Below are 15,676 nucleotides of genomic sequence, written 5' to 3'. Positions count from 1 at the left end.
CTGTTTTACCCTTAACATTCTACAGTTTATTTCTTGATCCCATCCCACCTTTAATCCTCAGAGATCTTGTTCCTTTACCTAAAAGGTCCTTCCTCTGTTCCTTCAGTGAGCCATCAAGGAAACTGTCTGATAGCTGAATATTCCTCTCAAATAAAGGTGGGTCCTGTCAGGGACCTGTCACTTTTGGTTTTGCATATGTTCACTTACTTTATGACATGGCCTACGTGAAAAAGAGAAAAGTGACGTAGATAGGAGACCTTCGTAAAAGCTAGGTCTCTGGCCCTCTTTTCCCACCCAGCTCTTTTCCTTTTAGGTCACCAGTGGTGACCAAGAACTTGAAATGCTCAGATCCTCCTGCGAGTGCTGCAAGCGGGGCGGCATTTTCTGGACGTTCTTATTCTTACTTAGACTTTGAATCCATTTTACTCATGGTGGGTGAGGGTTTTTGTTTTTTGTTTTTTGTTTTTTAAAATATACTTCAGGCACATTACAGGTTATATTTTCTGGGCTAGACTACAGATTTCACTAAAACCTATGATGTTATTTCTATACTAATAGAATGCTAATTTCTGTACTAATTTCTAAATGACTATCTTATAAAAGTTATTCAGGAAGCTCTTGAAATTGCCTATTTTTGGAAATGTGTATAAATCTAAGCTGGGATGGACTATAAAGATTATATTGAAAAGTTCTTTGTTGCTATTTCTGTTTTATATCTATGTGTGAATTCTAAAATCTGGTGGAAGACAATTCTATTTCAATTATTGCCTTTCCATTTACTTAGAAGCCTTAGGAAGAGTTCTGGAGAAACGATATGACAACAAAATTATACTGTTTGTGTATTTAGAAGTTTTAACTAATCTGAGCATCACTGTGTTATTTCCAACCTGCTTCTAATCTTCCATTTATCTTTGGGTCTTTGTACTCAAGGCCAGTAATTATTTACCCTGGGTTAATAATAATAATACTTTTAAGGATTGTATGTTATGTGGATATATCCCAATAAAATTGCATAAAAAATAATAGCTGTAGTTGGTTTTATGTCTGTTCATCCTAGACTATAGAAGAGGATGAATACTGTGTAATTAAAAATCTGCAAGGCCTTTGTTAAACTTCTACTTTTGTTCATTTGTGTTGCAAATATATTCAACAGGAAAAACTTTCAAAGGATATTAACTACCTTATTGGTAAGGAAAGCCAGGTGAAGAGTCAAATTTCTGAACTAAACTTGTTAATAAAAGAAACAGAGGTAAGTTTTTAAAATCTATTTATCTAGAAATTCATTTATTCACTCATAAAACCTTGAGGATATTGCATGAGCTAGGAGTACAGAGTACAAAGCTGTGTTTGATATCACACCTGCTTTTCTGGGACTAGGGAAACAAATGTAAAAAACAAATTACGATACTGTGTAATCAGTGTTGTAAAAGAGGTAGTGACTAAATGACCAAATGATTATGGAGCACAGGGAAAGAATAACTCTTCCTGTGGCAATTAAGAAATGCCTAAAAAGTAGTAATATAAAGGAAATTCTAGCTTTTACAGTTGTCTGTATTTTTAAAAATTAACTGAGTGTATTTGAAAAATATACTATATGTGGATAGGACCCCTTTATTTGAAATTCCACATATTCCTAGTATACACCCTATATATGTTCACCAGAAGATATATATTAGAATGTTCATAGCTACATTCTTGTAACAGCCACAAATTGGAAACTACCCAAATGCCTATCAACAGGGGAGTATAAATAGCAGTGAGGATGAATATTTATGACTACATGCAACAGTGTAGATAAATCTTGCAATAGTATTGAAAGGTGCCAGACACAAGAGTACATACTGTGTGATTCCATTTTTGGTTTTGGTCTATGCTGTTAGAATTCAAGATAGTGCCTGAAATGTTTTAGGGATATTGGTAATATTCTTTTATCTGATTTGAATCATATCAGATTCACATGGGTGTGTTTACAAATAGATCGATCTTTACATTTACATGTGCATTTTTCTGTTTGTTTATTATATTTCAATAAAAAGTTAGAAAAATTGATAGCATTTAAAAAATTTAGTAGAAGAAATAAGACTGGTTTACTTAAAAATTCCAAATATTCTTTACTGACTTTGACATATACATGTAAAAGCTGGTTTTAAATGTATATAAAAATACCAGGCAAGTATATGGGTGAATAGACTATTTTCTAAAATATCTTTTCCAAAATGTGTGACATTTTTGAGAAATTATGTGAATTTGCATCATTTTGCCAGCATCGCTTTTGTTTTTAATAATGTTTTCTGATCTCACTGATTGCAGTCATCACCTTAAGTAAGTTCTTTTTCCATGTAATTAAAGCGGGATTTCGTCTTTCTCATTTTTGTCTATGTGACAAACCCTCTTGATTTGGGTTAATCTCCCAACAACAGCAAGTTATCACCTGGGTAGTAGGTTGTTTAAGGGATTGTATCTCTGGTCATTTTAATTTGTCTTTGATTTATTGAATCTCTCAGTCATGCTGTTCTTTACTTTTTTTTTTTTTTTTTTTGTCCTTTACTTTCTGAAATAAAGGAAGACCCAGAGCCTGGTTTTTGAGTTTGTCATCCAGTAGGTTGTAAACTGAGGAACTTGGGCATCAAGTATTCAAGTAGAAACTGATTCCTTGGAATTCTAGGGACATTATTTAACTTCTTTTTGCCTTTACCAAGCTGCATTTGTTGGTTTATCTGAAAGTCTTCTTTTATACTAGAGCCTACCTCTATTCTTGACTTTTACTTAGTGATGATTGTGATGCTGGTCTTTTTATCTGTAATTATACTTAACTGGAAAAAATCTTTTTGCCTACATGTAATGATATTTATTAATGTTTTGCTATGTCACTGAAATACTGTCAGAATGTCCATCACCCTCTGTCCCTCTCCAACTTCCCCACCCCCCCCCCCCTTTTTTTTAATCTGGCTGTTGGGGTTAGGAAACAGAAAGAGAATCTGGAATAAATTTCCTTTCATCACAAATGTTGGCCAGAAACTGCTGGAAAATGCACAGTGTACTTCTAGCATATATTGTCAGCTTTTAAGAATGTTCTTGAAGACTTTTTTCTGTTGGCTTCTTCTTCTGGATCTATTATGATAAGTGCTTATGAGTGCTCCATTTGTCTTGTTTTTAAAATCAAATTGGCCTCTGATTTTATGGGTATTCAGAATGTTTGATTAGCACTACAAATGGGATCATTTTATGATTAAGTAGAGGAATAACTACATGTAGAGTGATAATAACATTTATTGGTAGTATATGACATTGTGGTATGCATTTTATGTAAATAATCTTGTTTAATCTTCACAAAAACCTCAAGTAAATAGGTTGTCTCATCCACAGTTTTCAGAAGAGAAAAACTCAGGCATAGAGAAGTTAAGTAATTTGTATAAGGTCACCGAGCTAAGTCAGGACTTAATTATATACATTTAAAAAGAAGAATGCATTTTCATATCTTAGAAAACAATGCCATTTTTCTGAGTTTCGTGCCTGTGCTTTAGCTTTTTAAAAAATTCGAATAGGATAGAAAATGTCAAAAAAATTCTTGAATAAGACATGATTCCAAAACTCTGGAATTGTATTTTCCTGTATTCTTTGGTTAATTCAGTTAATTTATGCCTCAATTCCTCTGTGTACAAATTGAAGGTTTTCTTATTTAATTGAATAGATCATCTATTGCTGGAAAATAAAATATTGTAAAATTACAAAGTAACTCTAAGTTACTAGTAGTTCCTGCTAAGTGTATTTGATGTGAAGTTTTTGTTCTGAAAATTTCAGAGAGTCAGGCAGATTTTTTTCTTTACAATATCTGGATTTGTTTTGTTGAATTTTCATTATTTCGATATCACATAGAGTAGTATAATTATGTGGAATGTTGTGAATAGACATTTGGATTTAGCAGTTTTTTTTTGTTTTGTTTTGTTTTTTAATAGTGCAATGGAGAGAGGGCTAAAGAAGAAGCAATTATACATTTTGAAAAGCTTTTTGAAGTTCTGGAAGAGAGGAAATCATCTGTTTTGAAAGCAATTGATGCCTCTAAGAAACTAAGATTAGACAAATTTCAGACCCAAATGGAAGAATATCAGGGTCTTTTAGAGAATAATGGGCTTGTGGGATATGCACAAGAAGTACTTAAGGAGATGGATCAGTCTTGCTTTGTGCAGACAGCAAAACAACTCCACCTCAGGTATTTTTTTTTTTTTTTTTTTTTTTTTACTTTCAACTTTAGAATCTCTTTAGTCATGTTACTGAATGCTGCTACATATCTATATATTTCACCTTTAGCGCAAGTGGTTCACAATGCTGTTAGTGAAGTATGCCTTACTTCATTCTTAGCTTGAATGTTGAATGAAGTTTGTTTTCTTTTGTTAATCATGCTGCAGATAGTCTGATTTGCCTTTTTTAAAAAATAATTTCTATATGAAATATATTATTATATGTCTGCAGAATACAGAAAGCTACGGAATCTTTGAAGAGCTTTAGACCTGCAGCTCAGACTTCTTTTGAAGACTATGTTGTTAATACATCTAAGCAAACAGAACTTCTTGGAGAATTGTCCTTTTTCTCTAGTGGTAAGTTTTACTAGAGACAAAACCACTCTTTTAGTCTGAATTCACATTGTGTAGAAAAAAACACAAATTCCCTTCAGTTTGATGTAATAAAGCAACAGCTCAGTTGCCCAGGACCATCATATCATCCCCAAATCATGTCCCATTTATGTTTTTATAAATATATTTGTATGCATAAAAACTGTGTTCTATTGGTTTGTGTATTTTTAAACATTTCATAAATGGCATCCTGTTTTGCAAATTGCTGTTTTAAAAAATTTAAGATCAGTATTTATAAATGGTTAAACTAGAATTTTATGTATTAACAGTTTTTTGCTATATAAATAATTTTCCTGCTAAGAGAGACAGTTTAATTTTTTTCTCTATTATAAGTGAATGTCAGCGTTTCCTTTTGTGCTTGTATGTGAGCTTCTCCAGGAGAGAAACCAAGAGTTGGAATCTCCAGGCTAACCCTCTATAGTACGTTTAAGTGTTTGCTTACATTGTGCTACTTCCTACCAGGGAGGCCTTCCTTTCATTCTTTCCTTCTCACTTTGTTCATCTCCCTCAGGTTTCTCTTCTGTGGATTGAACAATCACAGTCTTTAGATAGGTATAATTATAGTCTAATTACTATATAGATGTATAGATTTGTGCATTCAATCAAAAGTACTTTGTCTTGTTTTACAAAAGTTTAGAACTCAAAGATTACTGAGTCCTTTTCTTTTCAAATCTATACTTGAATCTCCTTTCAGATATATAATTATTTTGTATATGATGACTACCTTTTTTCCAAATGGATAGTTGATACTCTTTCAAATGCTGATTCTGCTTCATGTACTGTACTCCTCCTGTTTCCAAAATGTATAGTCGAATTGTTTTTTAAAATATATGATTACTTACTTGTGAGTACAAGGCCCTCCCTCTCCTATGAATCCCCAAACATTTTCTGGAAAGGTATGGTTGAGGGTGAGGAATCTTGGGTTATACCCATGTAACACAAAGGACCAGTAAAACTGATGAATAGGAAAGGAAAGGAAGCATGCACAGTTTTTTAGTACGCTGTGTTTCAAAAAAAAGAAAAGAATGGAATGTGGGGGTATGGCATATTATTGATGTTATTCTAAAACTTGCATCTTTTTTTTACCCTTACAATATATTTTGTAAAACTTTCCATATCTCATGACTGCATAATACTCTTTTGCATAAATGTACCATATGGAGACATTTATACATTGCTTATATTTATGTTTGGGTTAAGCATAAGAGGGAGACTTCTATTTTTCATTTCACACCTTTCTCTGATCTGATGTAAATGTGTGTTTGTGTATGTACATGTGTAATTTTTACTTTTATAACTTTTTGTTTATCCCAAATGACTCAAGTATTTAAGCTTGTTGGAATTTTTTCTATGGAAAGGATTATGGATATGCACAGAGATTTAGCTAAGATGTTTTAATTACTTTATTTCTAGTGAAAAATTGGAAATATGTTTCCAAAAATAGACTAGTTACATGTTGATACAGCCATATAGTGCAGTAGCACTGGGGAAAAAAACTGGCAGGATCTGTACATAATTGTCATAGTAGTTAGCTTTGGAAAGAAGAAACATTAAATTTTTCAAGTCTAGGTGGGTGGAAAGTGAAGGTATACCTTTAATGGTATTTCAGAATTAATGGTTGTTAATACTTAAAAAGAATAATTGAGACTTAATTTTTGTCTGTCTTATTTCTCAGTCTTCTTTTATCTTTCAGTTATAAACACAAGTATACCTGTTTATCCCTCTTTTATTGTTTATCCTTTTTCTTTTACATAGTGGTATAAATTTAACAGTTGTTGGACAGTATAGAAATCATTAAATATGTCAATGTATTCTTTTAATTGAGGAAAAAATACACATTTTGAATTATCATTATTTTAACATTGTTTTCTATTTTATAATTCTTTCAGGCATAGATGTGCCAGAGATCAATGAGGAACAGAGCAAAGTTTATAACAATGCCTTGATAAATTGGCATCTTCCAGAAAAGAAGGATAAAGCTGATAGCTATGTACTTGAATATCGGAAGATTAATAGAGATGAAGAAATGCTGTCTTGGAATGAGATTGAAGTGTATGGCACAAGTAGAGTTGTCTGTGATTTAGAAAATAATTCTAACTATGCCTTCAGAGTAAGAGCTTATAAAGGTTCTATCTGTAGTCCTTGCAGCAGAGAATTGATTCTTCATACTCCTCCAGCTTCAGGTATTGTGAATATTAAGAATTAAAAGAGCAGAGTTGGAAGAAACTTTGGTAAAATATTCAGTGTTGCCATGTAGACCTATACTGAAACCATCTCTCATTTTTAAAAGACTTTAGTAAAGAGATTCCCTAACAAGCTAGGATTTAGAAATGGACTGAATCATATTTGAATTTCACCAAGTAGATGAGAACAGGATCGAATTTTGACTGATCTCAGAATATCGAAAAACATGAATGGAAGATATTTGAGTGAGCAAGGTATTAATTTGTGGTTAAAATGGCATAAATGTTACCCTAAAGTTTAAAATAGTTAATAGTAAATTTTGTATTTTTTGGGTCATTCATAGAAATCTCTGTAACATAGGGATCTAGATCTAGGTAGATATTTTAAAAATTTATTGGTATAATATCCTGAAATATAATTTTGATTTAACCTAATTCTGACGTGCCTGAATTTTCTATCTCAGTGATTTTCAGCACTTGGGTAGGAAGGCATATATATAGATATATATATTAGAGCCACATGGACAGCTTTTTCCCCACACTAGGAGTTCCACCTGCCCAGCCACTCTCCCTACTCCTTCCCGGTTAACAAGCCCTGATTAGAATGCTACTTATAGAGTACCTGTAGATTTTCATGTAATGAGAATGACTTACAGGTTAGTCAATGTTCACTACAGTCTTTCCATGGGCAGGGGACATTTAGAACCAAAGTTGTGCTCATTCTGGTTGGCAGAAAAACGTTTTGCCCTGTTGGTCACAGCCTTGGAGGTTCCTTTGATTTATTTTTTACACCCCATTACCCCCGCCCATTTTTAGCTTATGTACCCATATTTTCTGCACTCTTCCTTCCCTTTTTGTCCAAAATAGAGGAAGAACTGGTAAAGCATCCACTCTTTTTCATGCAAATGTGGCTTTTAAAAAATTAGAATATAAATAAAGTTGATATATCCAGTAGTTTTAGGATGGATTTGCAAGTATTAAGTACATATTTTATAGCTTATGCTGTTTCTGCTTTCTTTCCTAGTCTTTCTGACCAAAAGTGAAAGAAAAAGAAACATTTGAAGTAGCTGCTGGTTTCATTAACATAGTGGAGGGGGAAGGAAGAAAGGAAGTGTTAGGGGTTGCCTTCCTTTTCTCTGAGAGAAGCCGTATGAGTAAGATGACCATACAAATTTATTGTGCGAACTGGGAGACTTTGAAGACTGAAAGGAAGCACATTTTATAATTATGCCAGGACAATAGGCATTAACAGGAAGAATGGTCAGCCTTCATATGGGGAATGGCTTTACCTTGCTAGTAGCCAATTCTATGATTAATAGTTCAGAGCTGATAGAGAAATGTGAGGTTGAGTTATCTCCACTCCATAGATGAGATTAAATTAAAGTTTAGGTTAAATTCTAGTTAAATATTGGAGCAGGAATTCAAACCCGGGTCTCTCTGAATGGAAAGCCTTTGATTTTTTTTTTTTTTTTGCACTGTACCATGTCTGCCATGTTGATTGATAAAGAAAAAGACTTGATTAAAATAGTGCAAGTTTTCCAAATTGGTAAAATCTGGAACAGATATTTAAGAAAATATATAGATATTCTGAAAGTACCTTTCAGAAAATGTACAAGTCCTTATTTTAGCGGTAAAAGGACAGATTCAGTAGTGCAAAATATTTAGGATAGATTTGCTATCTCTATTTCAGGGAACTACATTCAAAAATTTCTCATACATCTAAAATATTTTCCTCTGCTTTTGAGATTTCTGGAAGATTTTTAGGTATTGAAAATTTACTGGAAGTTACTTCTAAGTTGGGGTTTTGGTTGGGGGTGGTGTAACATCTTCCTGTTTCTGAAAGGTTTTTCTCTTTTTTCAGTAATTTTTATTTGAAAAATAAAATTTAACCTTAAATTGTAGAAATGTTAATAAATAATTTTTAGACTAATTTTAAACTCTACTTGAAGTTTTCAGCTTTCTCTTTGATGAAAAATGTGGCTATAATAATGAGCACCTCTTGCTGAACTTGAAGAGAGACCGTGTAGAGAGTAGAGCTGGATTTAATCTCCTCCTTAATTCAGAACGTGTCCAAGTGGGTTCTTACACAAGTTTAGATTACATCATTGGAGATGTTGGAATTACAAAAGGGAAACACTTCTGGGCCTTCCATGTGGAACCATATTCATACCTGGTAAAGGCAGGAGTTGCTTCCAGTGATAAGCTACAAGAATGGCTCCGTTCTCCCCGGGATGCAGTTAGTCCAAGGTAGACTCTTTTATTACTCTAGAACTTGATAATTCTTTTAAAAGTAAATATCCTTTTTTAGCAAGGTAAGCCTGAAAATACTTAGATTTATTTATCACATTTAGCATATACATTTCTTACATTCTTATGTTTTGGCTGTGCTCCATATAGCTGGCTAAGGAAAGGAGTCAGGTTGTCTTGTATTCACACATTGAATAATGAGATTTAACAGTTAGTTTCTGATGCCATGAGGAAATAATTGTGTTTTGGATATCTCTTGATTGTGATATAACTTTCCAGTTTAAAATTTTGAAAGTCATTCCTATCAGTTACCTAAATTATGTGATAAAAATTACTTGGATATATAGGGAAATGCTTCTAATTGCCATACTTTACAGTTGATGATTGTTTTAGTTTGCTAAAGCTGATGAAATGCAATATACCAGAAATGGGTTGGCTTTTACAGTAAGGGTTATTAATTTATAAGTTTACAATTCTGAGGCCATGAAAATGTCCGTATCAAGACATCAACAGGATGATTCCTGGACTCTGAAGACAGGCTGTTGGCATCCTCATCTCTGTCATGTGTCTGCTGGTCTCTCCTTTATCTCCTGGGTTTCTTTGCTTCCAGCTTCTGGCTTCAGTGGTCTCCTTTCTGAGCTTCTGTGTGTCCTCCTCTCTCAGTTTCTCTGGCTCTCTTAGCTTCTCTGGGGCTTTTTACTGTTTTAGCTTCTCTGTGGTCTTTGAATTTCATCTCTTATGAAGGATTCCAGTAAGAGGATTAAGACCCACCTTGGGGCATTCCACAGCTGAAATGACCTAAATCACCCACAGTAGTTCTACACCCACAGGAATGGATTAAAAGAACATGATCTTTTCTGGAGTTTGTAGAGCTTCAAAGCATCACAATGATATTGAGTTGTTCTTTTGTTATAGGACACAGTTGCTTTAAACTCTCCCATAAGTAGTTTACAAAATTGGGTCATGGCAGACATGTTTCTACAACAAGGAATTCCAGTTTCTTAAGAGATTGACTATTTATTGGAGATTGTACAGTTTAGTTCTTTTAGATGGGGTAAGGTAAACTAACCTAGACAAATTTCTGACCACTTATGTGAATAAAACCCCAGGCAGTGATCGGAATTGTAAGAAGATCTTTTTGCTGAAAGAGAATTTTATACAACAATGAAAATTTGAACAAGGAAATGGTTAATTAAACATAGTGGTACATCCATTTGATAGAATATTAGTAATAATGATGTTTTAAAAGTTCATACAAGAAATATACACTAGAAATGAAATGAAAAAAAACCTGACTAAAATTGATACAGTATTATCACAAACATATAAAGCAAGTAGTGAACAGAAAAAAGGAAAACGCTTGTATTAAAATTTTCTGTAAGCTTCTACAGTTTTATAATAGAGTGAAAAGAAACTTCATAATAATTATTTACATCTTAGATCCACATAGAAATCCCAAACCAGGAAATAGGATTCTTAATGGAGAGAATGAAGCATGCTCTTTACTCCTGCACTATTTTGCAGGGCCCATTTATTTTACTTAAACTGCTAATTCCTTTGATTAGGGCCCATATCTTGTCTGTACTTTCTTACATATGATTGTGTGCTATAAATATTTAATCTTTGACAAGCTCCTTCACTACTCCTCACGTATTTTTGGTAGACCAGGGATGCTGGTGATTTTTTAGGTTCTCACCTGCTTATATATCTAGGTAAAAGTGGACAAAATTTACCATTTTTAGCCATTTTTTAAGTGTACAGTTCATTGGTATTAAGTACTTTCACAGTGTTGTGTTACCATCATCCATTACTAAGACTTTTCCATGCCCCAAACAGAAACTCTGTACTTAGTGAGCAATAACTCCCTGCTGCCCCATCGCCCCATTTCCTAGTAACCTCTAATCAACTTTCTGTCTCTGTGAATTTGCCTTTTCTAAGTATTTCATGTAAGAGAAATCATATAATATTTGTCCTTTTGTGTCTGGCTTATTTCATTCAACATGATATCTTTAAGGTTCATCCATGTTGTAGCAGGTATCGGAACTTCATTCCTTTTTATGGCCGAATAATACTCCATCTGTTGATAGACACTTTTGTTGTTTCATCTTTTTTGGCTATTGTGAATAATGCTGCTATGAACATTGGTAAACAAGTATCTGCTCAAGTCCCTGCTTTCAATTCTTTTGGGTTTATACTCTGAAGAATTGCTGGGTCATAAATGGTAATACTATGTTTAACTTTTTGAGGAACTGCCAAACTTTATTCCAGCAGCTGCATCCTTTTTCATTCCCACCACCAATGCACAAAGGCTCCTACTTCTCTGCATCCTTTCTGTGTGTGTGTTTTGTTTTCTTAAGTAATAGCAATACTAGTAAATGTAAAGTGGTATCTCATTGTGGCTTTGATTTATTTGCATTTCCTTGGTGACTAATGATGTTGAGTTTCTTTTCATGTGTTTATTGGCCATTCATGTATCTTGTTTGGAGAAATATCTGTTCAAGTCTTTTGCCGATTTTTTAAATTGAGTTGTCTTTTTTTTTTTTTTTTTTTGAGTTGTAGCCATTCTTTATATATGCTAGAAATTAAACCCTTATGAGATATATGGTTTGCAGTTATTTTCTCCAGTTCTGTAGGTTATTGTTTCAAAAGGTTTTAAAAAACTTTTGATATACAAAAGTTTTAAATTTTGGCAAAGTCCATTTTATCTAATTTTTCTTTTGTTGCTCTTGCTTTTGGCATTATATCTAAGAAAGCATTGACAAATCTAAGACCATGAGAGTTTCCCTTTGTCTTTTCTTCTAAGAGTTTTATGTTTTTGGCCCTTATGTTTAGGTTCTTGATCCATTTTGAGTTAATTTTTGTATATGTTGTGAGGTAGGGGTTCAATTTCATTCTTTTGCCTGTGGATATTCAGTTTCTCCAGAACTATTAGTTGAAGAGACTATTCTTTTTCCAATTAATGGCACCCTTATTGAAAATCAGTCCACTGTAGATGTTTGGGTTAATTTCTGGACTCTTTAATTCTCTTCCATTGGTCCACATGCTATGCCAGGTACACAGTGTGCTTTCTAGTAAGTTTTGAAGTTAGAATGAGTGAGACCTCCAACTTTGTGGCTCTTTTTCAAGACTGTTATTAACTTTTATTACATTTTAATAGAAAGTTTTTGATATAAAACTTATTTTGTTGTAACAATTATTTTAACTAAATCAATGTATATTGTGAAAATGATTTGAGGATACTTGAAGGCTTATAGATGATAACATAGATAAGATTCTACTTTCACTATTTATGTATTGGATTCTACTTTCACTGTTTATGTATTGCATTTTAGATATGAGCAAGACAGTGGGCATGACAGCGGAAGTGAAGATGCCTGTTTTGATTCTTCACAACCTTTTACATTAGTTACTATAGGCATGAAGAAATTTTTTATACCCAAGTCACCTACTTCTTCTAATGAACCTGAGAATCGAGTCCTTCCCATGCCAACAAGTATAGGGATTTTTCTTGACTACGATAAAGGCAAAGTTGGTTTCTATGACATGGATCACATGAAATGCCTTTATGAGCGCCAGGTGGACTGTTCACATACAATGTATCCAGCATTTGCATTAATGGGCAGTGGAGGAATTCAACTTGAAGAACCCATCACAGCAAAGTATCTGGAATACCAAGAAGATATGTAGTATAAACATCTGGTGTGACACAGAATGAAAAATGTGAAAAACAATGCCTTTGTGTTAACCTTCATAACCAATTACATATCATCTAAGTATTCTGTCACCACACTTACTTTTTGTGTATGTTTTTTCTTAAAATCCGGAAAACCCATATAACCTTGCTTCTTCCGTCATTGTTCTGCCTTTCACAAATGATAGGAGTAAAGACACTGTTTCTTAGGTGACACTGAAATGGTTATTAACTTTGCAACTGGATTGTCTCTTTATGAACTGGAAATCTAATTTATTTATGTCAGTTGGTATTGCTGAAATATACAACCCTTTTTTTGGCAGGGGGGCATACAAAAGTATTTATTATATTATGCTTCTTTTGCTTTGGTTTTTCATTTTTATATCATGTTTATGTTCTAAGAGAGAACATATTTTAAACATACCTTCTGGATAGAAATTAGCACAAATCTGTTGTGCATTTGTTTTAAATACAAAAAAAGTTATAGATAAAAATGGTGGTATATTTAAAGGGAAAATTAGGTATTTAAGGTGTGTAACACTGCTAAGAGTAGATTACTGGAAGATGAATTTTGCTGTTTTTTTTTAAGACCACAGACTGTATTAAGGATATTTTAAAGAGTTGCCTTTGCTGTAACACTATACCGGCATGTGTAGTAAACATGGTTCCTTGCAGGAAACAATTAAAATTCTTAGTGAAGACATGAAGCTTTTCACTTCATATAATTTTTTTTTCAGAAAAATTTGTCTTCAATTTTTCTTAGTTACTCTGTGAAAATATTTGAGCTTTTATCAAATGATTTTTCAGAAATACTAGTGCAAATACACTGATACTGAAATCACATTTGTTCATTTGCTCTCTTTTTGTGTCTTGTGATTCTCATTTTTTAGCACAATTATTACATATCAGATTATCCTGGTTTATATTTACATGTTCTAAAAAGTTTGATATATTTTAGTAGCATTAAATATATTATAAAATATGGAGTAACCGATTGTTCAATTGAATGGCATTTTCTGTGACTCATTGTTGGTAACCATTTATAATGCAGGCAAGTAAAAATTCACATTTAATTGTTTAGGAAAAATAACTAAAATCATAATTATATGCACCCTTTTAAAATTTAAAAGTTCTTTTGATTTGTAGGACTACATTTTATCTAAATTTTATCTTTATTTTTGAAAGAAGTTCTTCCTTAGGTTGTTTTGATTTAAAGTAATTTTTTTTTAAAGTGAAAATGCTCAGAAACTATTATTCATTTCCTTAACACTAATCATTATTGGAATGCTTTTGGTATAATTTAATAGAGTGACAGAAACTTTTAAGACCTCATTTTTTTGTTGTTGCTTGTTGCTGCTGCTGTTGTTTTAATAGAAATTCATTATTCGGGCTGATAGCACAAAATTGTTTTTTCCCCCTAGCCAAAATAGGAAATATTATGAGAATTTCAGTGTTCATTACTTTGTTACTTTCCCATCTATGACTAGCACTTTATGACATAGGCTAAACTAAGCAAATATGCAGTGTTATGTGGATCATTGTGCAAGGAAGCTGCTAAAGTCATGTGTGTGGTAAAGTTTGATACTCTCAAGCCTCGTGTAAGTACATATCATGTAGACATGTTAAAATATAAAGCTTTAACACAGTAAGAAAGCTGTTTAAAGCATTGTATAGTTGTACATAAATTGTTCACCTGAATTTCTTTTATTTTAAATAAAAATGAAAAGTCAAGTGTAATTATTCACATCTGCTTCTGGGAGTTCTTAGTATGTTGGTAATCTGTTTATATGGGAAATAGAAACAAATTGCTTATGAAAGATGTTTACCTGTACATAGTGACTTAGAGTTAAAATTTCATATAAAATTATTTTGGACATTTATTTTTGGTTTTAATTCTTATGGACATAGTCATTTGAAAAGCTTAATATATATAACTGACTTACTGCAATGTTTATTTGATCAGTTGGTCAAATATTTCTTTTCTGATCCATAGTAGATTAAATTTTGACCAAATGAGTACCTTTAGTTCACATTCAGCTCTTGGTTTATGGCCCTGGTCATTGTGATCAGTTGTGGCTCACAATGAATTGTTACCAATGATTAATGGATTAAATTTGCTTTTCTTAATAAGGGTAGGTTTAAGATAATTCCTATGATACTGTATAAAACTTAATTCTCACATTCACAGTTGTTTCCTTGAGTAGTAGAGAACCAGAGCTATCTCCTGGGAATTGAACACTGTGCTTCTTAAATCTTTTGCCATGATCCGTAATCTGATTAGGCCCTGGAATATGTCCCATGTGGGAATATAATTAGTCATGTTTATTGCTACAAAAAATGTGGGAACTAGTGTTAATAGGCATAAGAAATTATGTTCTACCAGGCAGATTTGCATTCATTCTAAAGGTGTTTCACCTGTTTGTTTATTGGAATAATATCCTGAGAGAATTGGATTTTTTCCTCGGACTCTTGCTTTTAAAAAAATCTTGAAGGAATCTGGTTTTCTTAAGTTTGATTTGGAGCTATTTCATTCATTTCACAAAATATTTTGAATGCTGTCTACAAGACATTGTGCTATGCATTGGGTATAAAGTGAAAAAATGGGCTAGCCAGGTTCCTGCTCTTCTAACTTCTAGCAAGGAAATATGATAAAAATAGGGAAAGGGGCTAGAGAATCTCTGCTTCAGGTAGGAGTTAGATTTGGTGGTAGGAAGCCTCTCTGAGGAAGGTGACCCAAGTTTGAGACCTGCTTGTTAAGGAGCTAGCCATACAAATATCTAAGTGAAGAGCATTCTAGGTAGCGTGAACAAATGCAAAAAGGCTTTGAGATGGTGAATCAATCAGCGTCTGGCAGGAAATAGAATTTACCCCAGAAATTAATGAAAGAATTACTTAGGGAAATGGGCAATGATAAATGCATAAAC

The 15,676-nt window shown here is 32.9% G+C and overlaps 1 protein-coding gene across 6 annotated transcripts in view; it reads left to right on the top strand.

Annotated features, from left to right (window-relative positions):
* The window catches only part of TRIM36 (tripartite motif containing 36), a 43,715-nt gene extending 29,247 nt beyond the window's left edge, over positions 1-14,468 (top strand). For all 6 annotated transcript variants that reach the window (XM_037801870.1, XM_037801869.1, XM_037801868.1 and 3 more), the window contains 6 exons: positions 1,154-1,249; positions 3,957-4,210; positions 4,471-4,595; positions 6,521-6,814; positions 8,764-9,061; positions 12,394-14,468. In XM_037801870.1, the coding sequence (XP_037657798.1) occupies positions 1,154-1,249; positions 3,957-4,210; positions 4,471-4,595; positions 6,521-6,814; positions 8,764-9,061; positions 12,394-12,748 (1,422 nt within the window). In that variant the 3' untranslated portion in view covers positions 12,749-14,468. The remainder of the gene's footprint in view (positions 1-1,153; positions 1,250-3,956; positions 4,211-4,470; positions 4,596-6,520; positions 6,815-8,763; positions 9,062-12,393) is intronic.
* The last annotated feature ends 1,208 nt before the right edge of the window (positions 14,469-15,676 follow it).

Source organism: Choloepus didactylus, chromosome 13 (assembly GCF_015220235.1).
Source record: "Choloepus didactylus isolate mChoDid1 chromosome 13, mChoDid1.pri, whole genome shotgun sequence".
Lineage (NCBI taxonomy): Eukaryota > Metazoa > Chordata > Mammalia > Pilosa > Megalonychidae > Choloepus > Choloepus didactylus.
Note: the sequence above shows the minus strand (reverse complement) of the source record. Positions and strands in the feature narration are given on the sequence as shown.